This window comes from Perca fluviatilis, chromosome 21 (genome assembly GCF_010015445.1).
Source record: "Perca fluviatilis chromosome 21, GENO_Pfluv_1.0, whole genome shotgun sequence".
NCBI lineage: Eukaryota > Metazoa > Chordata > Actinopteri > Perciformes > Percidae > Perca > Perca fluviatilis.
Genome location: NC_053132.1, coordinates 31,789,630 through 31,816,865, shown reverse-complemented (window position 1 = coordinate 31,816,865; position 27,236 = coordinate 31,789,630). Strand labels below are relative to the sequence as shown.

The window sequence follows — 27,236 nt, the reverse complement described above, 5'->3', positions numbered from 1 at the left end:
CCCACCAAGATGTCACAAATGAAAGGGTTCACATGACAAATAGCAGGGTAGGGGAGACTTCACTTATTAGAGGGTCGTGGGGCCCTGGAGCTGATCCCAGCCGACAATTGTAAAAATGTTCAGGATTAACTTTTTGGTGGATTAAAAAAGTAGTGCCCAAAATCAATCTCAGGTTAACCTTGCACGCAGAGATATGGATATTCAGGACTTGCAGCAGCTAATTATTATTATTTTTTGGATTGATCAAGTTCTATGAATTGATAGAGTAAAGTCTGTGACATTGTTCTTTAGTCTCAGGTTATGCCTCTAAATGACCTGTTGTCTAAGGAACAGTCTCAATCACATAAGCAGAAGGAAAGCAGCAAAGCCTCACGCTGGACAAGATGAACCCAGAGAATGTTTGGTCATTTTGCTTGAAAAATTACTTGGGAGTAATTATCAAAATAGGTATCAATTAATTTTCTGTTGATCAACTTATCAACCAATCAACTAATTGTGTCAGCTCTGTGTACATATTGAACAAAACCTTTTTTAAATTAAGCCATAATCGACCAGTTTAAAGAGATTAATTAAAACAATACTATAGCATAAGCACTGCCAAATACTAAAAAACAATAAAGATTTCCTGATAATAAGCTATTTAACATTTACCAGAGTGTTCTTGTTTGCTCATTTGCATAATTTTTATTTAACCTATCATTTTCTCATTTATTGTATCGTATTTGCCCAGAATTTGATTTAAATTACTGGGCAATAAGTCTGCTTACTTTACTTCAGTTTCTTTCATGTTCTTACATGTTATTATGGGTTGTAAAGGGAAAGAAAAGGCAGAGTGAAGAACAAATCATGACAGAATGCGGAGTACCTTACATATACATTTGTATTTAGTATACAAAAAATTGAAATATTTCACCACACAGACGTGAAGTAATAAAAAATAAGACAAACCGTTGGAACAAGTATACAAGTCATCTTACATTACATACGTACATGGCCAATGCACTTCATACAACCTCTCCTAAGAATTACAGTGTGTCAAATAACCAGAGAACTTCCATGCAATAGTAGATTAGAATGGTTTTGCTGCGTTTTTTTTCTCATCTACATTTCAACACCTTAGCTAGGCAGGACCACACAACATGATTCAACCACACAGTTTGCTATGCCAACCAAAGACAGCGTGACAGGGTGGCCTGCAGTGCTGCGTCTCACCACACGAGGGAGACAGACACACTGCAGACCTGGAACCATACAGAAATGCATTTCATAAAGGTGCAATCTGCACTGTTTGCCACAATGACAAACCCCACAAAGATTGGCCCCTTTATTGTACACTGTTAGCAACATTTCTAACTTCAACACAAGCGACTATAATCCCTTTAGTTTGAATTGTTTTAGTTTTAAGAGCTAAATATTCCGGTACATGTAGATAGATATTCATAACGCATTCCTTTTTCTAAGGATTATTCTGTACATCACTATATGTCATCAATATCCGTTTTTTTCTTTCTTTATGTCCACAGATTGTTGAAAAGTCTTGTGTATTACTACAATACAATATGAAATAGTACCAAAAACGGGACACTTAAAAACTTGGCTTAAAACAATACTGTCTTTTATGCACTACCCCAAACTGTGAAACAAAGCTGTCTCACTGATACCGACACATGCTCATCCGCACACACAAACACCAGTGTTCATATACACGCCTGTGACACACTCGCTCACTCGCGGGCACACACACACACACACACACACACACACGGGAACAGAGACAAGATCTAAACAATGGGATAAATTAAGACAGAATATTTTAAGACCCATGCAAGCTACTCCACCCCCAGAGGCAGAACTCAGGCAGCAAGGTTGTACAGCCCCCATGTTTGGCATGCTTGTCTGTCACATGTTCACAGTTAGATGAAGTTACCCAAAGACACTCGACTAAGATCAGATGCTCGTCCAAAGTAAGAACACAACTGTGTTCAAGAAACAGATCTTTTTCTTTTTTTTCCACCATAAAACAACTTGATATTAACTCAAGGTTCACTTAGTCGTTTTTTTACCCCCAGAGCCTTCAACCACATCTCATGGGCTTCATTAGCGAAGAAGACCCAGTGAATGACCCACAGAACTAGTATTCACAAATTAAGCTAAGTCTTGAGTTTAAATAGCAGCCACACCTCATAGACTTGAATTGAGCAAACTCTTCTGCTGATCAGGCAGCAGGTGTGGCTGAAAGCTCCAGTAAAACCAAGTAAGTGGACCTGATAACTGAATTATTTTGACTTAATGAGAAAAGCCGAAAAACGTGATGAGCTCAGAGACACTGGAGTTAAAAGTCAACACTCTTACTTTTGACTGCTATTTCAATGTTATGCTAGGTCTCTTCCATAGAATCCTTTTAATGGAACATGTTCATAGTTTTGTCCATCATTCCTGTCAGTATCAGTTACATTGCACACATTAAAATAACTGCTGAGATGTCCGAAAGGGCAAGACAAACGAGCAGCGAGACGGCCATTAGCCTACAGTTAGCCATGGCCATCTTAACCTCTAAGGTTAAAGGCAACAAAAAGGCCACTGGGCCCCCATTAACCCCGTTCCTTTGACTCTGTCCAATGTTACAGCTTTTCTAAACTAAAACACTACCTGGCCCCAGTTTTAAACAGGGCCCCTCTACAAGACAGGGCTTCAAGATTAAGTACAACTACTGGAGTTGCTTTAAAGCCCTTTCTTGTGTTTCTTGACTCATCGGACTTTGTCTTCCTAAATCTAAGCAATGGGTGAGTGCAACATTGTTACTGATTGGAATGAAGGCTAAAACTACAAAAAGAAGACCCAGGTTGTAATAAAACCAGAATTTTCTCATCCAGAGTTCTCATTTCTTGTAGAAAACCCACATTATTTCCATTTAAGACACCGTGCTGTATTTGTGAAATGTAGTGAATGCAGGCAGTAGTACTCCGTGTTTACGGTCAGTAGCAACCGATTTCTGTGTGCATGCCAGTAGTATGCATTTGGTCTCCACATGCTGATCTTAGATCAGGAGCTGAGGGTAACTTCAGACCTGAAGGCGTATTCCTAGTTTTACTTTCTATCTAGTCAACACTGCATTAATTCAAGCAAGCATGGCTGAAAAAGAAGAGATGTTGCAGTATGAAGACAAGTAATAGAAACCTTTGTCAGCCCTCGTGGCAACTTTGATGTGGTTCTGAGTACAAAGTAGGTGGACAGTCAATGTCTTTCACAGAGAACCTATGAGCCTATTCAGTAATGGTAAAAAAATTGGATTAAATATTGGTATCGAGACCAATAGACCGCTTTGAAAAAACATCAATATAAAGAAAGCAATCTCAGCAGTGTACACTCACTCTTGCTAGTTTTCTCTCAAATCCTCTCAGAGAAGTAGTGGTTGTTGTTCATGGTGATGTAGTGTAGTGTTTTAGCAATGTTTCCTCCTCAGAACATGGTGCACCTCTTCCCCCTCTTCTTGACGGGCGGAGGGCAGAGCACGGCTCGGATGGCCTCGTCGAATACCGTCTTCAGGCCTCGCTGGGTCAGTGCAGAGCACTCCAGGTACTTCACAGCCCCTGAGGAAGGAAGAGGGGATGATGGGAAAACAATTTTTTTGTTTCTAGTGCTCAAGTATAGCGAGGCTCAAATGGAGACAGTTAAAAAGAGCCTCAGGGCCTCAGTATGCTTCAAGTGAAGTGTTTGTTGGATCCTTTAACAGCGTCAGAAACCTCCACCCCCACACCTTTTTGACATCGGAATTGGGGGGATGTGACCAACAGTAACTCTCCAAATCTGGCAATCTGACAAGCACATGTACTTTACGCAGCGATTGGCCTGATGTTTAAGTGGTGCAACACCATGAATGCATTCATGAAGAGACCGAAAATGTGCACCTTTATCCCCATGACTACGATTTGTTGCATTGAGAGTACAAAGACACACAAAAGGCACAGAGTTGTTTGGAGAAAGACCAGGGAGCTACGTGATGTAGCCACAGGACTATTTCAGCAGGCTGTTCACCTGCCTTCAAGTGTGCCCTTTGGCTGGCTGAAAGGTTAGCAGAATGCTATGTTATGCTTTAGAAAATGTTCCAAGGTATATGTAAGATATGTTTGAGGGTTTGAACCAAGACAATAGATCATGAAGGGTTTGGGTTAGAGTTTTTTACTTTTATCTCCGCCAAGAAGGTTATGTTTTTGGCTCGGTTTGTCTCTCTGTTTGTTTGTCTGTCAGCAGGATTATGGAAAAACTACTGGCCCTAATTCATGAAACTTGGTGAAAGGGTGTAGCATGGGCCAAGGATGCACCCCATTACGTTTTGGAGCGGATTTGAATCACGGGGCACAAATTATGTTTCACTTGCGAAATAGGGCATTTGTGCTACATTCACATGGTATGTTCCAGAAACATTTCCAGCACATAATTCCTACTAAAACCACAAACTGTGAATTTCAGATCTATGTGTGTGTGTGTGTGTGTGTGTGTGTGTGTGTGTGTGTGTGTGTGTGTGTGTGTGTGTGTGTGTGTGTGTGTGTGTGTGTGTACAGATAAAATCACAGAGATATAACATGTGATTGCTTTAGAGGTCTTGGTAGGTGTATTGTTTTTACCTTTAGACCAGGGGTGTAGAGCTATTTGTTTTAGTACCAGAGCGCATTCACACGCGTTTCTAAGGTTATGTAACCACTGTTCCATAGCCTAGATGAGCAATAAAACGGATAGAAAGGCCATTCCCATTCAAATCAACATAGCTGTATGGTCAGAGCTGCAGCCAGTTTTATGGGTTTTTAATGTGTACAGTTGCCATGGCAACATATACATTTCCATATAAGCCGACTTCCATCAGTTCGTGGAAGTGAGGTTTTGCAGTAACAGACAAACGAGCAACATTACGAGATAACATTACGAGGCAGAGAGCCAGCTGCTAAATGAGTCACATTTAACAACTTAATGCTTCATCCACACAGAGCACACTCAGTGCATCGTACTCGTGCATGATATACACTTTGGTGATTATTGGACCCACAAGCCCTTTATAGAAATGTAGATGAATTTCATTCGGTGTATGCAAAGTGCCAATATTCTAAAGAAAGTACCGGAGCGTCGTTCCGGTGCGCTCCCGCAGCACTACACCCCCGCTTTAGACAGAATCAGGCTAGCTGTTTCCCCTTGCATGCAGTCTTTATGCTAAGCTAGGCTAACCACGTCCTGACTCCTGCACTTCAAAAATGTGTATCCATTTCTTTGAGTCTTTGAATTGAAGCCTCTTCAGCTCATCAGTCATGCCTCAATAAGAACTGTAGCTGCCTTGAGATTGAGAATGCAGCATATTTCTGACCATGTTCCTGACTCACCCTGTTTGACCTGATTTGTGATACTTATTTGTAGCTAAATAAATGGTAACAAAAGCAGTAGCGCAGTCCGTAGGGACTTGGCTTGGAAACATGTATAGCTCCTGGGCACGTGTGTGTATTTCGGGCCTGTGTGTAATGTGTGTAACAACAGAGTAAAAAATTTATATTTTACCTTCCTGTGGATTTAATAAAGTATGTCTTCTTCCTATAAATGATTCAAGCTATTGTGTGCTATTTTATATTAATGAATGTCCGTTACATTCAAGCCATTGCTAAATGAGTTGATGCAAAGCTAATTAAGACTACCAGCTCCACACAACTCTCTCTGGATTTCTCAGTATGGATATGTTTACAAAATGGTGTAGTCCGGCGATATTGCAGCGATGCGTCCACTGCCCGGGCCCCATCGTCTAACACTACCACAATGTGGGACTGCGACACGAAAAAAGCGGACAAGCTGAATGTTTACATGATAGCCGAACCCGTGAACGACTGAATCTACAGCGTGTGTTACAGGTTGAGTTTTATAAAAAACTAATTACGGGGCGGCCTCTAGCTCACCCAGTAAGAGCGTGCGCCCCATGTAGGCTGAGTCCTCTGCAGCGGCACGGGTTTGAGTCCCACCTGCGGACCTTTGCTGCGTGTCATCCCCCATCTCTCTCCCACCTTTCCTGTCTGTCCACTGTCACTTTCAAATAAAGGGAAAAGCCCCAAAAAATTATCTTAAAAAAAAACTAATTACAAAAAACCACACATTCACGAGGCGCCTTAATTATGCCGTATGGTCGAGTACAAGTACTTCTTTCAAATGTTTAGTAGAAGTAAAAAGAGAGGCGCATTATCAGGACAATGTGGGCTACTTCAAGGTGGAGATTTCAACTCTGATATAATGCTGGGTATTTGAATGCATCATGTTTTAATTTATGTATTTTGTGAGTAGAATCTGCATCTGCAACGTTCTATGTCAGGTATATGCAGTAGTAGGCTACAATGTGTACAAGTACACAGTAAGTCAGTAGTATAGGCCTACAGTCTCATATTAAGTGCTTTGGGGTCCTTTTGTAAGTTGTTTCGGAGTACAATGGTTCTGGAGAAAGCTGCAAGCAGCAATACAGGAGGCCAAGCAATCGGGACGTTTTGAACGGGCTTTGTACTAGTTACCTCATATTCCTCATGGGGGCGACGGCAATTATGCACTACAGCTTTAAATCTTTATACAAACATATCCAGTTGTGCATGTGGCACACACAGCCTCACCAATCTCTCTTGCCATGGCCAGGCCCTGCGGGTAGGTGATGGGGGAAAGCTTCTTGTCCCGCAGCCTCTCAATGGTGTCCTTGTCATCTCGCAGATCCAGCTTGGTGCCTACCAGGATGATGGGTGTGTTGGGGCAGTGGTGTCTCACCTCAGGGTACCACTAGTGCACCGCACACACAAACACACACACACGTGTACATTCGCATATACAAAGGACAAAGCCAGTGAGAGAGGAGAAAGACAACAGTTAGCAGATACTGAATCAGAGCAACGAACGCCTTTCCACCGTGACATCCAACAGACTGTGTGAGTTGTGGAGCTAGAATAAGTTGTTTTTAATAGATCTGTCTGATAGAAGCATGAAACATCCTCAGGCAAAACAGCCTCTACTCACATCACATGATGATAAAATCCTGTCAGACAATAATGCATACAGACTCTGCAGAGGGAGGTTGGACCTTTGGGAAAGTGTGATTTCATATGAGAGCGTCTCATGATGCTCAGCAGACCAAACCACAGCAGGCCGTCACGCTCCCTCTGTAGAGGGTTTGAACTCGTTCAGACCTCGCCTTACAACATGTCTCCGTACTACACCCCCTGGGGGAATCAGTCCAAGTCCAGACTGTTCTAAGCCAAGGTCTGAACAGGTAGGGGCAGCAGTGTGATAAGCCAGGTGGAGCCATAGATGTGCCTCCTTGTGGTCAGACTCGGCATGGACGGGGGACAAAAAGGGGGGGGGTCAGTCAGGGTACTGACCTTAGCTCGGACGTTCTCAAAGGAGGCCGGACTGACCAGGGAGAAGCATATCAAGAACACATCCTGGGAGAGAACCAGAGAGATGGCTAGTTGAGAGCGAAATGTGTGTGTGTGTGTGTGTGTGTGTGTGTGTGTGTGTGTGTGTGTGTGTGTGTGTGTGTGTGTGTGTGTGTGTGTGTGTGTGTGTGTGGTTTGAATACCGTCTGTGGGTAAGACAGTGGTCTGAGCCTATCGTAGTCCTCCTGTCCTGCTGTATCCCAAAGGCCCAGATTCACTGGTTTCCCATCCACCATCACATTGGCAGAGTAGTTGTCAAAGCTGCAGGAAGGCAGATACTACACTGAGTACAATGCAGTTAAGACAGAGGGTGCATCCACCTAGTTGAATTTGTCTGCATTTCCAAAACTATTTGTTTAGGGAACTGAATACCCAGGATAGATAAAGTAAAACCAGAACATATGGGTTGAGAAAACCTCATTCCAAATCACAACAGCACTAATTACTGAAAGCCATGCTTCAAACATAACCTTGTTCAATAGTATTACCACGTCCTGTATACCTAGACAAGGATGAGACATTTTTTAAGAAGGAAAAACAATTGTTTGCTTGTGTATTATTTGACATGCCTTTACTATTCCTTTCCACATTCTAAATTATGTTTCGAGGGAACTCATTGTCTTTGACAAATCACAAATACCTTTGTAATCAAAGCCAGCAAAAGTCTGCGTATGGAGGAGGTGGGAATTTCACCCAGGAGACTGCTGTTCGTGTCCCGCAGCCCATGTATACTTAACTTACATACCTAGCTTAAATTATGTAACAAATATACTTATTTCAACCCAAACATAATCTTTTCTAAACCTAAGCAAGTGGTTTTGTTTTAATTTACAACATTAGCCACGTGTTTAACAGCGACCGTTTAACAACGTGCGCCAGTCGCTGGAAAATACATTTCCCTCGAAACGTAATTATGAATGCAGTTTAGTTTTTTATAGATTTTTGAGAGCCAGGGTTGGTTGATGATGTAACTTGTTGTAGATTGCCACCAGGTAGTGTAGTATATGTACCGCAAATGTTCAACATCTTAAATCAAGGTCCACTTAGTAGCTTTTCTGGAGCTTTCAAAACTCATCTCCTTGTCTTCATCAACAGATGTTTGCTCAGTTGTCATCATCGTCGTCAACTTTGGTCAGGTGGTAAAGATGGTCTGGTCACATACAATATTGCCATAAATCAGTCAATGATATTACCAAATACGGTCTAAGACATCCAGCGATATTAAATTGATGGCTACCATAGTATAAACACTATGGCAAAATCTCACTCACGGTATTGTCGTAGCACTCAACCCTTATTTATGGTATGGCCCTATAACATGAAACCCCAGCTAACATCCAATAAGTGTGAGCACATGTGCAGTGTGTGGTTTACTCACACAGTGGGGATGTATTCACCAGGGAAGGCATTGGTGGTGTAGCTAATCAGCAGACAGGTCTTACCCACCGCTCTGAGGAAGGGGGACAAAAGAAGATACATGAGTACAAATGTATACAACAGTTCCACACTAGTGTGTACAAAAACCATAATCTGTGTAGACTGTATCTGAGTCTGTATGTGTGTATGTGTCCGCATGAGTGTGAAGAAGACAGGCTGCTACTCCCTTTTACTGTACCACACAGACACTGGCCTACATTCATGTTGCCTGAGGGACACAATAGACCTCTATGATACCCCCCCCACACACACACACACAAACACACACACACACACACACACACACACACACACACACACACACACTCACTCACTCACTCACTCACTCACTCAGTCAGTCAGTCACTCAATCACTCACTCACTCACTAACCTGCCTCTCCTGCTAACATACAGCACACATACCACCCCCTCCCGTCCTATACTGTACTGTACTGACACAAGGCGCAGGATGCCACACAGATTGGTGGTGGCATGGAATCGGTATTGGCTGTGTGCTCATGCATGAAGTAATGAGCAATTTTGTGTGCATGGAGACACAGCAAATGGTGGTGACACACAGTGCCAATATGTGTGAGGGTGCCATTCGGCTGATTTGAGGTCAGTGAGTTTCTCTGGTTGGGATTGAGAGCAGACAGAGGATGAGAGACCTTCAGTCCCAATTTTATGACGAGCTCCAAAAACACTGGATCCTACACTTCCCACAATGCAACTTGACATTGTATATCTATTCTTTAAAGTGTGTTCAGATTGAATGCAATGTTATTTCAAAAGCAGTGCAATAGAGTTGTGAGGTGGGAGAAGCAAGAGGACGCAGATTTGCTCTGGGTGGCGCAAACTGAACCAACGAAATATAGGCTATGTAAGATGATAGTTTTCAACCCAAGGCTTTATGAATCCAGTAGATTGATGTATTATTGGAAAAGGAGAGAGACTGGAGAAAAATACTAGAAAGAACTGGAGTTTCTGAGATTAGTCGGAGTCCGAGCTGTTACACAAACACACACACAGATGGCCTCCGCATTCATGGCCAGTGCGTACTTTGCTAGCAAGCTGCAGCTAATGTCTGTGCAGCTGGTACACAGGCCTTTTCAGCAGCAGACCTTTTGACTTGTCATGGTTGGAAAAGCACAGGAGTTACTAATAACATGGTTGTACACTAACCATGACAGCGTAACAGTGAGCCAGCACGAAAAATAGCAGGACCCTAAAACTGAAGCAGCTAAATGGAATTCAGCCATCATTCATATTTATTATTTCCACCTGTGATTTTCCTACTGTCACATGTAACAATGTCTTCCATAGAAAGGACTATATATGTCCATTTGAGGCTAGTAAACATAAAGTGCACAAGCAGTCCAGTGGTCAAATTTGCCCCATGTACCTCCTACACCAATCTGTACAATCTATGAAACGGCTTTTGCTGCGGATAAAAACTGACAACAAGAACATATATTTGTGTGAATAACGCAAAGCAAAATGTCACTATCATTAAGTGTAGGCACACCTTTAGGACCCCCCCCCCCACCTGATAAACACCCATGCCATTCCTAGTTTTAAATGCAGGCTCTCTGTTATAGATTCTTAGTTTCACAGCCTACGGTGATGACGTCACCAGGGGTGTTTTTAGGCTTCAGAGAGCTAGATCTCCAGAGCAAACTGAGTAGTACTCCCCATGACAAAAACAAACTGAGCTTGATGTGTGAAATCGGAAGAAATGCTCCTATAAGTGATTTGTGACATTTCAGAATTCCTACCAATCTCTTTTTGCACATATCGAGAGAATTAAGATTTTTTTATAAAGCAGCATTCAAAAATTGCATTCACAATTATTTAGTTTTAGCATTCTGACTTAAATAATAAATATATGACTCAGGCCTATTCTTTTTTTTCCTAATAATTGACACTAATGGCTCATTCTAGCAATGATATTAAGGTTTTTAAAACAACAATGAAGAACATCCTGTTAAAAAATGTCAGTCCACATGAAGCTAAATGATAGCCTATCATTTAGCCTGTCTGGGTGCAGTAAGAAAGGCACAGTGGGAGCAGAATTAGGGCAGCAGGGCCTGTTTGCCACTGACAGGGCCACAAATTCCTTAGCGTGCATCAGCACTTCAGCCTGCCTCCAGTGGCCTACGAGGCGTGTAGGTGTTCCCGCATCCGCTCCTACCGACACAATGAACCGGAGGCCACGATGTGATCAAACCGAATGCGATTACAAAGCAGATAACTGAGGAAATATATTGAGCATCAGGGAGCAGACCACAACAAATGAAATAAAACAGGGCGACCGACAGATCGGTGAGCCCCAGCCCCTTTTCCTACATAGCATCCTCCCATCATCCATCCATCCGTGGACGCTTCGCCGAAAACACATATGAGAAAATGGGCTGTTGTTCTGTGTCTGGAAGCATGCTCTTACCCGTCGCCCACCACCACACATTTGATAGCCTGCATTTCTACAGGAGCTGAAGGCTTTCAGGGAACCGGCGTTGCTGGTTTAATAGATCCGACAGTGTGCACTGAGGTCTCGGATGAGAGCAGCGGGCCAGTCCGCTCGGCGATGGAGCCGCAGTGAAAGGGGTCGATGACGAGCAGTGCCGAGCAACTCCGGAAAGTACCGATCATTTTTTAAAGGGACAGAGCACGGAACCGAAGTAGAGTTAGAGATAATTCACATCTTCTACTTCCGTCTTCGCTTATATTCTTTAACTTAGCACACTATTTTTTATTTATTTATTTGTTTATTTAAAAGGAACAATGCACATCAATTGACATTTTTTGTTTACACTCAAAATGTAAATGTGCCAGAGTTAGCAAAAAAGCTAATTTTCATCTGAAATCCCTTGACAGGTCAACACATCATCATATTACATTAAAAAAAATGCAAGAAAGACAGAAAGCAAATTAAAAAAGAAAAAAAGAAGAGAAAAGAGAAAGGGACAAATAAAATAAATAAAAAATAAGTACAATACAAAGAAGGGCAATACCTAGGATGAGGTAAACCAGCTATTGATGATTGCAGTTTTCATTGTTTTTAATCCATCTCTTGAGTGTGGTTTTAAATGATAGATAGCAGGTGCTGTAATTTGAGCCCCATACTGAGAAGACTGTTTTGCGTCTATACTGTACAACAGTCTCCCCTGGTGGCTGCCCTAGTTGCCCTGCCACTGCTGTTCTTCTGTTGTATAAATTCACCCAGTGGTGGAGGTGCAAGCCCATGTAATATTTTGAAAATGAGGCAGGCATCTACATAATGTAGGAAACTGTCAGAATTGAATACGTTGTATTTAGTAGTGATATGGCAGTGGTGATAGCTGATAGGTTTTTTTATCTGGTATTTTTAAAGTTAGCTTATAAAGGGTTTCTATTGGTTTAATAGTTGTCATGTTTGCTTGGGACCAGCTTGTGAAACAGTATGATATGTGGGAAAAGATCATGGCATGTATAAAAAGTTTGGCTGCCTCTGTGGTTAGAGCCTTATGTGTCTAAAGTTAGCCAGATTATATCTGATGGTATTAGCCACCTTTTTAACATGCTTTTTAAAAGTTAAATTAGAGTCTAAAATGATACCAAGGTATTTAAAATCAGACACAACCATGAGTTTTTCTCCTTCAATAAAAACATCAGCCTGCTGTGCACTTGTGGATTTCTTAGAGAAGAACATACAGACTGTTTTGTTAATGTTAAGATGTAGATATGACCTTTTTAGCCAGTCAGAAATATGGACCAGTGCTCCAGTTAGTTTAGTTGCAGCCTGCTGTTTGTTTTTGGTATGCAAATACAGAACTGTATCATCTGCATACATTTGTATGTCGTTAATGTACAGGCTAAACAAGATAGGGCCCAGTACCGACGCCTGGGGTACACCAATATTACAGTCGAGGTATGAAGAGTAAGAATTACCAATATGTACGCTCTGTTTCCTGTTAGTTAAGTAGGACTCCATCCATTTCAGATAATTTTGAAAAGCCTTCTTAAGGTCCAGAAACATTGCACCTGCTATTCCACCCTCATCTAATGACTTGACTTGATGTTTTCAAGGAGGGAACAGTTAGCTGTCTCTGTAGAGTGGTTTGTGCAAAATCCAAATTGCATTGGGTGTAAAGGGGTGTGGCCCAAGTTTAGATGGTTTTTCAGCTGCTCTACTACCCATTTTTCTGACACCTTGGATATCACCGATAGAATACTAATGGGTCTATAATTTGACACCATTGCTTTATCACCAGACTTGTAGATCGGAGATACCACTGCTGTTTTCCAGGAGCTTGGAAAAGTATTTTGCCTAACTGACTGCTTGATCAGATGGGCAATGGGGCAAGCAAGTGCGACCCTGTGTGATTTTAAAAATGTGGTATCCAAACCATATGAATCTTTTGCTTTTGAGTTCCTTAGCGAGGTTATAATTCTGATAACCTCTGATTCAGATATTTCCTTTATTTTAAAAATAGGTTTAGCTTTATCAATAAGGATAGATGGTACAGTTTCAGTTGGGATGCCTTGAGCCAGCTCCCTGACTGATTTTTATAAAGAAATCATTAAATGTACTTGCTATCATATCATTATCTTGGGTCAAGATTCCATTCACTTTGAGTTCAGGTAGAGTTGTCCTTTTTTCTTTATTCCTACCAGTAAATTTATTAAGATTTCTCCAGATAAGTTTCCCATTTCCCCGAGCTTCATTAATGATTCTGCCTTAGCCTTTCTTAAATTCCTTAATACCTTATATCGGAGATTTGTAAAGGTGAGCCGGTCACTACTATGCCCTGATTTTAGAGCCCTCTTTAAAGCAGAATCTCTCTCTTTCATTTGTTGCCAGAGAGTGTCAATTGTCCATGGTAAGGTGGTCTTTTGTCCATGTTACTACTGCTAGCCTACTACCGGTACTACTACTAGTCCTACTACTACTACTACTACTACTACTAGGCTACTACTACTAGGCTTCTACTCTTACTACTACTTCTACTACTACTGCTAACGTTACTAGCCTACTACCAGTAAGCCTAACTAGTCTACAACTATATCTATAGACTGTCTAGCCTTCTTTTTTTGTACAGGCTGGCAAAAATGGCCTTCTAAGCTCATATATTATTAGCAGCATACTACTAATAATATATGAGCTTAGAAAGCCATTTTTGCCAGCCTGGATGAAAAACGAAGGCTAGACAGTCTATGGATACAATATTCAGAATCAATGTTAATAGCCTACTTACGTTAAGTCAAAATTATAACTTTTCAAGATAAAATTATGACAAAGAGTCAAGATGTACTATTTTATAATCTGATTATCTCATAATTTCAATTTCTTACTTAATATTTCTTAATAACTTTCAATTCAATTCTGTTTATAGTATCAGATCATAACAAGAGTTATCTCAAGACACTTTACAGATAGAGTAGGTCTAGAGCACACTCTATAATTTACAAAGACCCAACAATTCCAGTAATTCCCCCAACTTTGACATATCATGAGTGTTTTTATTGTTTTCATTTTAGGGGCTATTTATCACGGCACTACTGTACAACTGTAATGGAACTACATTCCTATGGATTGTGTTTATTTTATTTTACTTACTTTACTTTTTTACTTACTAATCCATTTTATTTTCCTCTTTATTGTGTTTTTAAATGTCCTTTGTTTCTGCTTATGTAAAGCTCTTTTCAATTGCCTCTGTATTTGAATGGTGCTATAACCTACAAATAAACTTGCCTGACCAACGAGGCAAATGTCTGTAAGGTGGTGCAAATGTTCACATCGGGAACAAGTGTTGTCATTGCATTCTCACTAGTTAGAAAGTTATGCTTACAAAAAACATACAAATAACCTAAAATGGCAGTTGGGGAAACGTATGGTTAGCAAGCATTTTGTGGGATATTTATTAATGCTTTCACTTTTGATAGGTGGACTACCAGACCAATACTCTTTATTAATAATGACATGCGATGAAATGAAAAAAGAATGTCAGATAGAATGATGCTGAAGGTTCCTCCATACTGACTTTCATTGGCTTTAAATGTATGTGATCTATCTTGAGAGTTAAGGATCTTTGGCTGTAATTCTAAGACCCAGTGACCTCATACATCCCCACCCCACCAGCACGGATAACATTACAGTATTGTGTGTTTGTGAGGTGTATTAATAAATAATAGACTACTCCATATCAAATCATCCACACATTAAGAAAATTTATGAGACATTTATTTTAGAAATTACCACATTTAACTGACAGAAAAGAACACATGTAATCAAAAACAGCAGAATGGTAAAAACACGCCTGAAAAAATAAAATGACAAGTATCCATTACATATCTGAAACAAAATATCAAGATATAAAACAGCAATTTGTATTATAAAAAAAATACATCCAGAGTTTATTAGCACTTTCTTCATAAAATATTTTGTAAAAAACACTTTATTTTGTATCTGAGCTGGAGAGGGGCAGCTGTCCGGTATGACAGATACAATATTAAGACATATTTGGACCAAATCTCATTTTGTATAAAAACACTAACAATGGTGCCCTGCCTTTGTTTCACTTAGACTGGATTAGAAAAAGAACGAGTGCAACCGGATGGGTTGGACAGCGAAAACAGATACAAATGATGCTGATGACGTACAGTTCATTTTAAGTGCAGTACATCTCAGTTAATGGGAGAGCAAAATGCACCAGAGTGGGAATTTTAACGGCAAACATCTAAGGACATGTTAAACATTAAGTCAGGGCTGTGGTCATAGCAGATTTAATGTCCTTTCAAGCAGTTTAGTCTCAAATCGAATATTTTCTTAAAATAAGACTATACAATACAAAGTACTCTGTGCATTTGTAGACATTTTGAGATGCTTAGCATGTATGGTTCCCTGATACTGTTTTTACCCCTTTTATTATTTTTGATGTTTGTTTCGAGGGTAGCAATAGATGAAAGAGCATAATTTGTCTCCTCAAGAGCATTAATGTGCTAAATTCATCTTAAGATGTAAAAATGCATCAAAAATATATCTTGTAAGTAATATTCGTCTTCTGGGGACCAAGAATATCCTGCAAATGTCATGGATGTCGGGCCAGTCGTTTTTTTCCCCAGACTTTTTAAACCCTTCATTTCTTGACTGGATATGCACATTGTGTTAGGTATGATTACAGCTCACAGTCATATTGCCCAGCACAGAATACACTCCTGATTTCCCTGTGTTTTCCAAATGTTTCAGGTCCAGACAATCATGATTTTGTTTTATTCTTCAGACCATGCTGACCTGTGCAGGAAGTGTGCGAGAGCTCAGAGCTTACAGCTGAGAGGGTCGAGGTCTGTGGGTCATTTTTTGGGACTGCTGTAGTGTCCCAGAGGAGAGCCCTGAACGTAGGTGAGGATGGCGCTCTGCAGGTAGCTGGCTCTGTTGGCTTCGTCTTCCCTCATCCTCTGGATCTCCGCCTCTTTCAGCCGCAGCTTCTCCAGCATGGAAGACATCTCACTCTCTTTGTCCAGGAGCACCTCTCTGTGGTTACTGCTTAGTACTGCAGGCCAGCAAGCCACAGGGGGAGAAAGGTATGAAAGACAGCGCTACAGAAAATATTTCATTTTTTAAATATGTCAATATCTGACCTGGTTACAGGACTCAAACAGTTCAGATTACTGGTTGACCTGGGTAGTTCTACTTTGTTTCAAGTAGGTTGGTACACATGTGAAACCTTTTGCTGTATATCTTGTGGAACATGATGCTAACGGTATCAATACATTTCTTAAGAAAAATGTATCTGAACTGGGATTACTGACACAAACAAAGGGCCCTATCTCGCACCCGGTGCAGCGCAAAGCCCGACACAAGTGTCTTTGCTAGTTAAAGACAGACGGAGTTGTCAGTTTCCCGTCCAGCGCCCACGTTGTCTAAATAACAAATGCACCTGCACCCATCTGTGACCCATGGTCTTACAGGGAGGTGTGTTCAGGTACATTCTGGGCGTATTGCTATCTTGAGCGGGAAGTGATCACACCATTGACCAACAAAAACCTGGTCTAAAGTCAATAACGCAGCATTTCATTGTTATTTTAACAGAGCGTTAGTAAAATGCTCCTAGGCTCGTGCACAGCGTGCGCACACTATGCTTGTTACACACACACACACACACACACACACACACAGGGACCCACAGCAGCACACACACATGCAAAAGATTACAAATAAAAATATTACGGTGCAAATCCTCCATCATAACAGCAATGCTCCAAGGTCCAAACGCGCCTGGCTTTTAAAGGGAATGGAAGATGATCTCTGATTGGTTGATTGCATGTTACGCCCAAAACACACCTCTGATTAATGAAGACACTAAGTACAACCCTTTAGAACCAGGCGCCCGGCGCACGGACCTTTTTTTCCGCCGTCAAACTAGCAAAAGTGGATTTGGACACGCCCTAAACACACCTGCGCCAGGCGCTTCACGATCGTTAAAATAGGGCCCAAAGTGTTATGATATCAGTATAGGTCTTTCAGGAAGTTATGTGGTTAGTTTTAATAAGGGTTAGAACTGATATGACATATATGACATGGTGGGGGGTGTTTGTGTGATGCTGATTTAACCCAGGCCAAACAGCAGCTGTGGAGATTGATTCAGGAAGCAGAGGCAGAGAGTCTCAAGCGGACGGCTGCACGCGACACGCTACCACACAGAGAACACCATTTGTTTTCCAACAACACTATTTTTGTAAATACGCCTTTTAAAACCTGAACTACACACAAAGGAGCTGGCTGGCAGAGAAGTCAAGAAGATGCTGGAGCTGCTTGGAACACACGAGCAGGCTGTCCCTCCTGATGACCGATGCTAGCAGGCCCGGCACCAGAAAACACGGAGCGCGAAACAACACGGCGGCTGGGTGAGTCAGTTTAACACAGCACAACCAATCTTAGGTAAGAACGTATACACTCATCCAGTCTCATTCTCACATTAAACGCAACACGCAGGGAGAGGAGGCAATACCATTAATTTTATGAGCTAGGTTAGCCTTTAGTAGCTGTGTGTCTTTAGTATAAGAGTCCAGGTCAGCTTAGCCGTGTAACACCCTTTCTACACAACTGAGCAGTACTCCGAGCAGACTGCATTGTGATTGAAAAAGGAAACTAATTGACTTGTTGAAATGTACTCTCTTTTGCAAAAGGAAAATAAAGACTTGTGTCAAGTGATAAGAAAAAAACAGTGGGGTGCACCTTTAATCTCTCTCTCCAGAGCACTGATCTTCTCTTTGAGTCCTCCCTGTGCCGTTCTTTCTGCCTGTAAATGTCCAATCTGCTCCTGCAGTTCCACCTTCACCCGGCTTACTTCAGCCACCTTCTCCTGGTCCTTAGCGGACAGGTCCTGTAACAACACGCCACCTGTTAAACACCCACATCATTTGGCTGACAACAAACAAATAAACCCCATCATTTATCTCTTCTGGAGGCTCGTCAGATGGACGAGGCCACTGTACAGCAGCCATGAGTATCTGTTGGGGTTTATCCCAGCATGCATTGAGTAAGAGATGCGGTTAACCTTAGACAGTTGGCAGGCTATCATAGAGTTGCAAAGTGGCAGTGGCGGAAGAAGTATTCAGGGAACCGTTTCAGAAAGCAGGTTTAGTGAAAACTCTGAGTTTGTTAACCCTGAGATGAGGGAAACTCTGGGTTTTCGGTTTCAGAAAGAGAGGTACTTTAACCTCAGTCAGTTACTATGGTAACTTAACCTCAGAGGCAGTTACTATGGTAACTGAGCCTGTGAACCTAACCTGGTCGGGAGCAGGTTTTCTTCTCTCCGTCTCCTCCCTCTGACACAGCGCTCTTCCATTTCCTCATTCATTTACTCAGTCTGGATCAGGTACATTTTAGACCAGTTTGTTATCGGCGTGAATAAAAAACAGGGTTGGTTTATTAACCATGTTAGGCAGACTATAAAACGTTTTTGTTGGGAATATGGCATGTCCTTTTGTCGAGGATCCCGTTGATGAAGCAGCTGTATTACTTTGTTAGATAAACATACATCAGGAGATGATATTGAGGCCCCGGCTATAGATGTATTTTCATTTCCAGATAACTACCTATTTTAGCGGTATTGTTTTATTTCCCAGTCTATCAGATATGTACATAACCTTATCCGTCCTCATATCACTAACATCACCCGTCCTGGATATGCTCTTACATCCAGCAGATTACGTTTTTTTGCAAACGGCAGGTTTTTTTACAACATTGGTGATGCAGCTCATATTAGTAAAGCCGCTGTAGCAAAGCGCCGTCAGAAGAGTGTGACTCGCTCTGAAACATTTTTTAAACGTTTTTGTAGAGTTCCCTGGACACAAACCAGTAAGAGACATAAAAAGAAATAAATTACTGTAAATCATAATTCTGTTAATGATGGTGCTGGAGCCTCAGAATGGGATTAGTAGTAGTTTACTTTTTCAACCATAGGATTGCACTTAAATGAAATTATAGGTGTAGACTACTACCATTCAAGTTTTCACCAGTAATATTATAGGTTACCTGTGATTAAATATGAAATGAATACACTATATAAGAGCTTACGCATTGACTCGAGCAGCTATTTTCTCCCACACCAATTCTCGCTATTTTGCAGCAGCAGCCATTTTGCTTTTTTAACAAAATATATGCTCAAACTCCTTCCTGAAACGGGCCGCTGATCCTTTACTTGAGTAAAAGTGCTAACACCACACTGTAAAAATACTCTGTTACAAGTAAAAGTCCTGCATTGAAAATGTTACTTAAGTAAAAGTATGTTAGTATCATCAGGAAAATGTAAAGTATTAAAAGTAAAAGTACTCAATGCAGAAAAATGATAGAAACTGGAAACAATCCAAACAGTTCGGTCAATCAACTAAGTGTTTAATCAGCTAAGTGGACTTGTAGGCCTTTATATTGTTGGGTAGTTTCATTTATAATACAAATAGTTTTTTGTGTGCAAAAATCTAATCTAATCTAACTAATCTTTTTAAAGTGACTAGTAACTAAAGCTGTCAGATGAATGTGGTGGAGTAAAAAGTACAATATTTCTCTCTGAAATGTAGCAGAGTAGAAGTAGAAAGTACCTCAAATGTATACTTAAGTACAGTACTTGAGTAAATGTACTTAGTTACAGTCCACCACTGCAAAGTGGAATGAGTTATTTTGGGTGTCCAGCATCTGTCGGCAGCGCAAACAGGTTGTGAACACAACATTAACATATCACCTTTTGAGTTGATTTGGTGAACTTTTTTTAGCCAAACTTAGTTAAACATCCAGCACTTACAGAGTAACATTATAATTAGGAGTGGTGTTTGTGGAAGTCCAATATTCAGAGCTTTTTCTTAGAAAACGCTGCTATGAGAGCGGTGAGAGGGAACCAAAACGAAATGTTATGACTGTTATAGAAGGACAAGATACAACACATATAGTATGTATGTGTGTGTATGTATAAAAAGGCACCACTAAAGAAGAACGAGTTACATTTTAATGTCTCAGCCTTTTGCGATGTGTGTATTGCGCCAGTTAATATTGTGATGACGATAACAAAACAATATACTGTGCAGTCCTAATGTAGTATTCTATATGTGTTGTACGAGTTAATCAACTGAAAGGGAACAGTAAAGTTACAGCCCGCCGATTTCAGCCGAGAACTCTCTGTAGGTTCATCACTACGCAAGGCACCTTTCTATTGTCATATTGTTTTTACATTTTCATTTGATACATTATTATAAAAATATTGATAATAGGTGCTAAATCTTATCAAAATATTGTATTTATACAATGGGTGTAGTAAAGTGTAGTAAACCAATATCGGCTGATATATAATCATCAGATTTATTTTTTTTAACTCTCAAGTATCAATATTGGTATCAGCCTAAACAAATCCCATATCATTGGGTCTATAGTGGACATTTGAACCATGAAACAGGGTCGATGGAGCTGTAGCGTAACCAGTAGTCTCTCATTGCAAGACCTTCCTCCACAGCGCTGCGGAGGAGGGTCTGGCTACTCCCATAGCATTCTGGATGGGAGAAAAACGTGCTCTGGTTTATTGGCATTTCTTTAAACCAATCACAATCATCTTGGGCGGTGCTAAGCACCAGGCGCAATGACGGTGCCTCTGCAAAATAGCCTCGGGAAGGAACTTGTTTTGGTGGAACATGTGTACGTTCTAAAGTAGTTTTAGTCGTGCAACAGAAAACTCAGATTTGACAGATAGTCTAGCTAGCTGTCTGGATTTACCCTGCAGAGATCTGAGGAGCAGTTAACCATAGTCCTCACAAATCCACCAGAGTTTAGAACGCCAACACAAAGAAAGTGGATAGTGAGGGACATCCGGCGAAAATGAGGGACATCCGGCGGAACCTCCGGCGGTCCGGAGGGCTTCCTGACCTGCTGGAGCTCCTCCGTCCTGCGCCGCATTGCATTTATCTCGCTGCCCTGCTGGCTGTTCTTGGCCTGCAGCTCAGAGATGGTCTGTTTCTGCTGGGAGCAGTGGAGCTGGACCTCCTGTAGGTTGGAACGCACTGAGCGAAGCTTCTCCTCCAGGCCCGACACAAGTTCCTGCTGCTCAGAGGAAATAAAGCAGAAAGTGACAACTGACTTTAAAACCAATGAAATGTGAGGGTGGGGGAGAAAAGCATGCTGTAAGGCAATGTCTCAAATACCTACAAATTCATTTTAATAAGTCATAGTTATCTTTTGCCTCTGCTTTTCCAGGTTCTTTTATAAAAAACACACTTTGTCTGACTGTTATCTAGTCTGAACAAGGACTTTCAAGTTCATGTGCTAGTGTACAGTATAATACAAATAATAAAATGTATTCAACATTAATCTATTGTTATATTGTTCAGTAAATCCCATTAAAATTCAATGAGGGATTTAAAGGGATTTGATAACTGGATTATAATTTGATGAAATGCAATGGAACCCCATCCCTACTTGTGGCACAATTGAGGCTTAGATTGTAGCTCATTTGTACGTCGCTTAGGAAAAAAGACATCATAAATATAAATGTAGTAACATCTTAATAACTGATCAATGATGCTGATTTTTAAACTCACCTCCTCCAGACGAGCTTGAGCTCGCACTCTTCCCAGTTCCTCCTCTGCCTGGGCCCTCTCTGTCACACACGCTGCTTTAGCTTTACTCAGCTCCTATAACACATGGACATTATTACATGGCATTACATTAAGAGCACAGGTAGACAAGAGATTCCAGCAGTGCTTCCTACACACTGTGCTCAAGGTGTCCCTGAAGATCCAAACCACAATAAGGAATAATACTTCATTTCAGTGCAACTTCATTCTGTAAAAAGGATCCCAAAATACAAGGCTACTGTGTTGTAGGACAGTAGGTTGGGAAGATGTTAATCTTATCCTGTCCACCAACTGTACCTCTCCACCTACACTGTATTAATTTCACAATAGTCATAACATTCAACCCCAGCTTTTCCTGAGAAGTGGGAAATTCCCAGCTTGGAAAGAGAAGCCACTTTGTGGATTTGAATAACCAAATTGTCTGGAAAAATACAGTTATGGTAAGCAATAACTTCCTCTTTCAGTAAATACAGGCCCCACTCAGTCTTTGGCAATACACCTCAGCTGCCATTAGTGATTTTATGTAAAGAAAATAAAAGTTCACGTAGGCGTCAGAGTGTCTGATGCTGGTACCGTTCATAGTTCAGTGTCTGATTTCAACCACTGACAGCCCTTCCACAACAGGAGATGGATGTGCCGTACATTATCATGGATCGTGGTGATCGTGGTGAGCTCGTTTGTCTTTGTTAGATGTGTGTTACTGAAAATCAGTAGATTCCTTAACACAATGGGACATTTCTGGCTAAATAAAAAAAATTTAAAACGTCTTTCTTCAACTTCTGGAACGTTTTCTTTACTATCAACAATCTCCAACTGTATCAGAAACAACATCAGTTAGATAGTTCTGGGCGGTATGACCGAAACTGTGTGTCACAGTATTGTTTAAGTTTATGTCGGTTTCACGTTTTTGTTTTTGCATGACTGGGCCTTATTATAGATTTACAGTGGCCTATACTGTCAGGAGAACAATATAATGAATATAAAAAAATGCTGTTCTGCGGAGTAATTTTGTACATTTTTACAATTAAGTGTTACAAATTGTTTGTGTGTCCCAAATTGTTGTGTGCCATGGTGCTTTGCCCTGTTAAAGAAAGTTAGTTGTGGGTTATTAATTGTTATGTTAAAAGTTATATCCATACTGTAAGTAAGAAGAGTATGCAGTTAATCTTGGTCCACTCTCCATACACTACACTCACAACCTGCCCTACGCAGCGAACAATATTATATATTTTGCTGAGTTACAGCAATTGTTTCAGCTATGCACCGTTATGGCGGTATATTAAAAATTCATATCATACAGGAAATTCAAACTGGTATACCAGTGCGTCTGATATACCGCTCAGCCATACAATCACAGTTCTTGATGTCTCCACGTGGTATCTCCATAGCCACTGTAGTCCCGATGTGTAGTTACATTTTTGAGGAAACAAACAGTAGCTACTGTGGCTATGTCCATAGCCTCCGCTGCTACATAGCCGCTTAATGTAGAAAATCTGGCTTTCGGCTAATAAAGATAAAATGACTAGGGCTGGGTACCGAATTCAATACTTTTTAGGCACTGACCGAATTGCAGCTAAAGCAGGGATCTTCAACCGGGGGTCCGGCACTCCTAGGGGGTCCTCAGAGTCAATGCAAGGGGGCCTCCAAATTATTGTTAATGTTTTAAAGTCTTTTCAAAAATTAAAAAGTCTTAACATGAATCCAACAAAATATTAGCAAATATAACTCCCCACTGCTAAAGGCTTACTGGCCTATAGGTAAGTTAATCACTAAGGCCATCCACAGATACAGTTAATCATAAGGATTCACTGTTCCACATGTATGTTTAACATTTAACATTAAAACATGATTTATAAACTCATGCCAACAATTATTAGGCTATTTTAATGGATTAGTTTTCTATGCAAAAAAAGGTAGGTATAAAGGCTCTAGGCTGGCCTGCATGTTATTGTAGGCCCAGTTTAATATGCAACTTAATTTAATACAATATATGTAGTAGGGGGTCCCTGCTCCGTCTCTCTTTCAGTTAAGGGGTCCTTGGCTTAAAAACCGTTGAAGACCCCTGCTCTACAGTATCGCATATTGAAAAATGTCTCGTCATTCAATACCCAAATTCAATACCTAAGGAGTAAATCTCATCAGAGTCAGCAAGCCAATAAGCATGCAGCGTGCTTCTACCAAGATCTAATAATGTTTGTGATTGGCTGTCTAATGTTACACACCGAAGACACGCAGGAAAAACTCTACGTTACGCTGAAAAATAAATAAAAACATTTGTGCCGTAATGTGTAATGTTGTCATTTCTTTTTGTTTTATAAAACTGGTATCGAACAAAGTATCGCTTAGGAACCGGTATCAAAGTCACGGTAATGGTTTCGGTACCGGTATCGAACATTTTTGAACGATACCCAGCCCTAAAAATAACAGACCATAACAATACCTGATCTGTAATTAGCAGTTACTTTGTTGACTAAATGTATGTGTTACATTATGTTTTTATCTTGTTAAACACGGCCCCTCTAAACTCCGACCTCTTCCAGTTGTATCCGCTGTCCCTCCAGCTTGAAGATGCGTTCCTGCAGAGCCCTCTCGCTCTCTTCTAGATGTCGAGTCATATGCTCCACCTGTGAAGAAATTTTAACTTTTAGTATTTCATCATTTTCTATCTAGTCAACGTATACATACATATATATACATACATACATACACACACATATATATATACAATCACAGTTCTTGATGTCTCCACGTGGTATCTCCATAGCCACTGTAGTCCCGATGTGTAGTTACATTTTTGAGGAAACAAACAGTAGCTACTGTGGCTATGTCCATAGCCTCCGCTGCTACATAGCCGCTTAATGTAGAAAATCGGGCTTTCGGCTAATAAAGATAAAATGACTAGGGCTGGGTACCGAATTCAATACTTTTTAGGCACCGACCGAATTGCATCTAAAGCAGGGATCTTCAGTACAGGCCGAAGGTTTGGACACACCTTCTCATTCAATGCATTTCCTTTATTTTCATGACTATTTACATTGTAGATTCTCACTGAAGGCATCAAAACTATGAATGAACACATATGGAATTATGTACTTAACAAAAAAGTGTGAAATAACTGAAAACATGTCTTATATTTTAGATTCCTCAAAGTAGCCACCCTTTGCATATATTATTACATATATTATTACATATTACAAATGACATAAATATCAGACTGACTTACTGACATGTGATGTGCATTCTTCTTAGAAAACAATTAGTTTTTAGAAATGTCTTGTGATATATTGTCCCTAGAAGTGTGTTATTCAACTTTTTATTTTTGTTAAAGAAGGAAAATAAAATCGCAATATTCAAAACTATCAATACTAGAATTGCAATTAAATGAAAATTGCAATACAAATTGAATCTGCACCCATGTATCGTGAAAGAATCGAATCCGGACAAAAGCATATCGTCCCAGCCCTAGTACTTGAGTTAATGTACTTAGTTACATTCCACCACTGTATATACTGTGTGTGTATGTGTGTATGTGTGTACGTATGTATGTATGTATGTATGTATGTATGTATATATAGGAGAAGAAACCTGAGAGCACCTCTTTCTGGCGGAGACTGTCCATGTCCTGCAGGGCTTGCTTGGACCTTCGCTTCTCTATTTCCAGACGGTCTGAGAGAGGGTGACATACAGGAAATCTCTGCTGGCTTTTATGTAAAATAATCTCATGTATCTGTAAATAGGAACGTGTGTGTGTGTGTGTGTGTGTGTGTGTGTGAGAAAGTGTGTGTTACCTTCTGCCTGTGTGAGCTGCAGCTTGAGCTCTGCCATGCTATTGGTCAGCTCCTGCTTCAGCTCAAAGATCTGCTGCTGCTGAGACTTACACCTCCGCTCCTTCTCCTCCACCTAAGACACACACGACAATTAGGCTCACATGTAATAATAAACAACTTGCGCATAATGCGTGTGTGTGTGTTGCTCAGCATTGGCATTTACATTTTTTTGCAAATCCTCAAGACATAAACGTACACCGTTCTGAACAGAGATTGCTCTTACTTTATTCATGAGTTGGGCGTTGGTTTCTATCAGGTTTTGGATCTCTCGGAGGAGTTTGCCCTCTCGGTGAGCACTGTCCTACAGGATGGAAACACATGAGGTACTTTCATTAGTGAGAGCAATATCTCAATAAGCATAAATGATTCTGTGTTTGTGAACTTGTTTGCGTTATTGTTTGGCAGAACTGATTGTTCAGATTACTGAGCAGACTGTAGTAGGAAACAGACACCAGTCATTGTAGTTTTTTGGAACACTAAACTTTGACATGATCTTTTTCTGTCAGGGAGGATTCTACATGATTTGTCCATGGCAAGGCTGTATACTGTTAACAAAGAGATGTTCTTCTTGGCATCGCAAACTTGATTTCAGCCGCACAGCACAGGTCCATATGTGAATTGAAGATATAAAATGAGTCAATTTGTTAATGTAATTGTAGAATAGCATTTAATAGTTGATTTGTATTTAATAATATATACTCTATATATTTTTTAGGATTTATCTCAGTAACACTTATTTCATAATGTCACTTTTCAGGACAGTGGTGTTGTCACTGCCCTTTTACCCTTTAGTGGGCATTCACACAGCCTGCTGTGTCTGCCATCAGATCGCAGGTCTTTCCATTCATTTTGAATGGGGGTAGTTCGTTTAGGCTGCGGCGGGGTTCACCAGAACTGCCTTTTTCCACCTGAAAAACATTGCCCGTCTCCGCCCATCACTTACATTCTCTGCTGCCGAAACCTTGATCCATGCCTTTATTACTTCCAGAATTGATTACTGCAATAGAATTCTATATGGTTCATCATCCAATGTCCCTAATAGACTTCAATACATCCAGAACTCTGCTGCTCGTCTGCTCACCCGTTCACGCTCCCGTGACCACATCACTCGGGTCCTCCAGAACCTCCACTGGCTCCCTGTTCCACAACGAATACAATTCAAAGTCCTTCTCCTCACTCACAAAGCCCTCCACAACCAGGCCCCCTCCTATCTCACCGACCTGCTTCACCACCACACTCCTTCCTGCGGCCTCCGCTCCTCTGATGCCAACCTCTTGTCTCCACCAATCATGACCAAGCGCCGGACCTGGGGCAACAGAGCCTTCTCTATAGCTGCCCCCTCCCACTGGAACCATCTCCCCAAACACATCCGCGACTGCACCAATTTGGCCATGTTCAAATCACATGTAAAAACTCACCTTTTAAGAGCTGCTTTTAATGTTTAATAATGGGTGTATTG

The 27,236-nt window shown here is 40.9% G+C and overlaps 2 protein-coding genes across 5 annotated transcripts in view; both read right to left on the bottom strand.

Moving 5' to 3' along the window:
* Nucleotides 1-862: 862 nt before the first annotated feature.
* On the bottom strand, nucleotides 863-11,466 carry rac3b (Rac family small GTPase 3b). Of its 2 annotated transcripts, XM_039788620.1 has the most exons (6): nucleotides 11,299-11,464; nucleotides 8,818-8,889; nucleotides 7,583-7,700; nucleotides 7,383-7,445; nucleotides 6,627-6,786; nucleotides 863-3,590 (listed from the first exon to the last, which is right to left on the bottom strand). In XM_039788620.1, the coding sequence occupies exons 1-6, from the start codon at nucleotides 11,331-11,333 to the stop codon at nucleotides 3,460-3,462; spliced, it is 579 nt and encodes a 192-aa protein (XP_039644554.1). In that variant the 5' UTR covers nucleotides 11,334-11,464; the 3' UTR covers nucleotides 863-3,459. The 2 variants fall into 2 exon arrangements, with proteins under 2 accessions (XP_039644554.1, XP_039644555.1); XM_039788621.1 differs by lacking the exon at nucleotides 7,383-7,445 and having other exon boundaries at nucleotides 11,299-11,466.
* Nucleotides 11,467-16,107: 4,641 nt separating this feature from the next.
* lrrc45 (leucine rich repeat containing 45) overlaps nucleotides 16,108-27,236 on the bottom strand; it is a 39,892-nt gene continuing 28,763 nt past the window's right edge. For all 3 annotated transcript variants that reach the window (XM_039788791.1, XM_039788792.1, XM_039788793.1), the window contains 8 exons: nucleotides 26,001-26,078; nucleotides 25,739-25,850; nucleotides 25,546-25,616; nucleotides 24,482-24,574; nucleotides 21,915-22,007; nucleotides 21,244-21,417; nucleotides 18,070-18,217; nucleotides 16,108-16,384 (listed from right to left, as the gene is read on the bottom strand). In XM_039788791.1, the coding sequence (XP_039644725.1) occupies nucleotides 16,185-16,384; nucleotides 18,070-18,217; nucleotides 21,244-21,417; nucleotides 21,915-22,007; nucleotides 24,482-24,574; nucleotides 25,546-25,616; nucleotides 25,739-25,850; nucleotides 26,001-26,078 (969 nt within the window). In that variant the 3' untranslated portion in view covers nucleotides 16,108-16,184. The remainder of the gene's footprint in view (nucleotides 16,385-18,069; nucleotides 18,218-21,243; nucleotides 21,418-21,914; nucleotides 22,008-24,481; nucleotides 24,575-25,545; nucleotides 25,617-25,738; nucleotides 25,851-26,000; nucleotides 26,079-27,236) is intronic.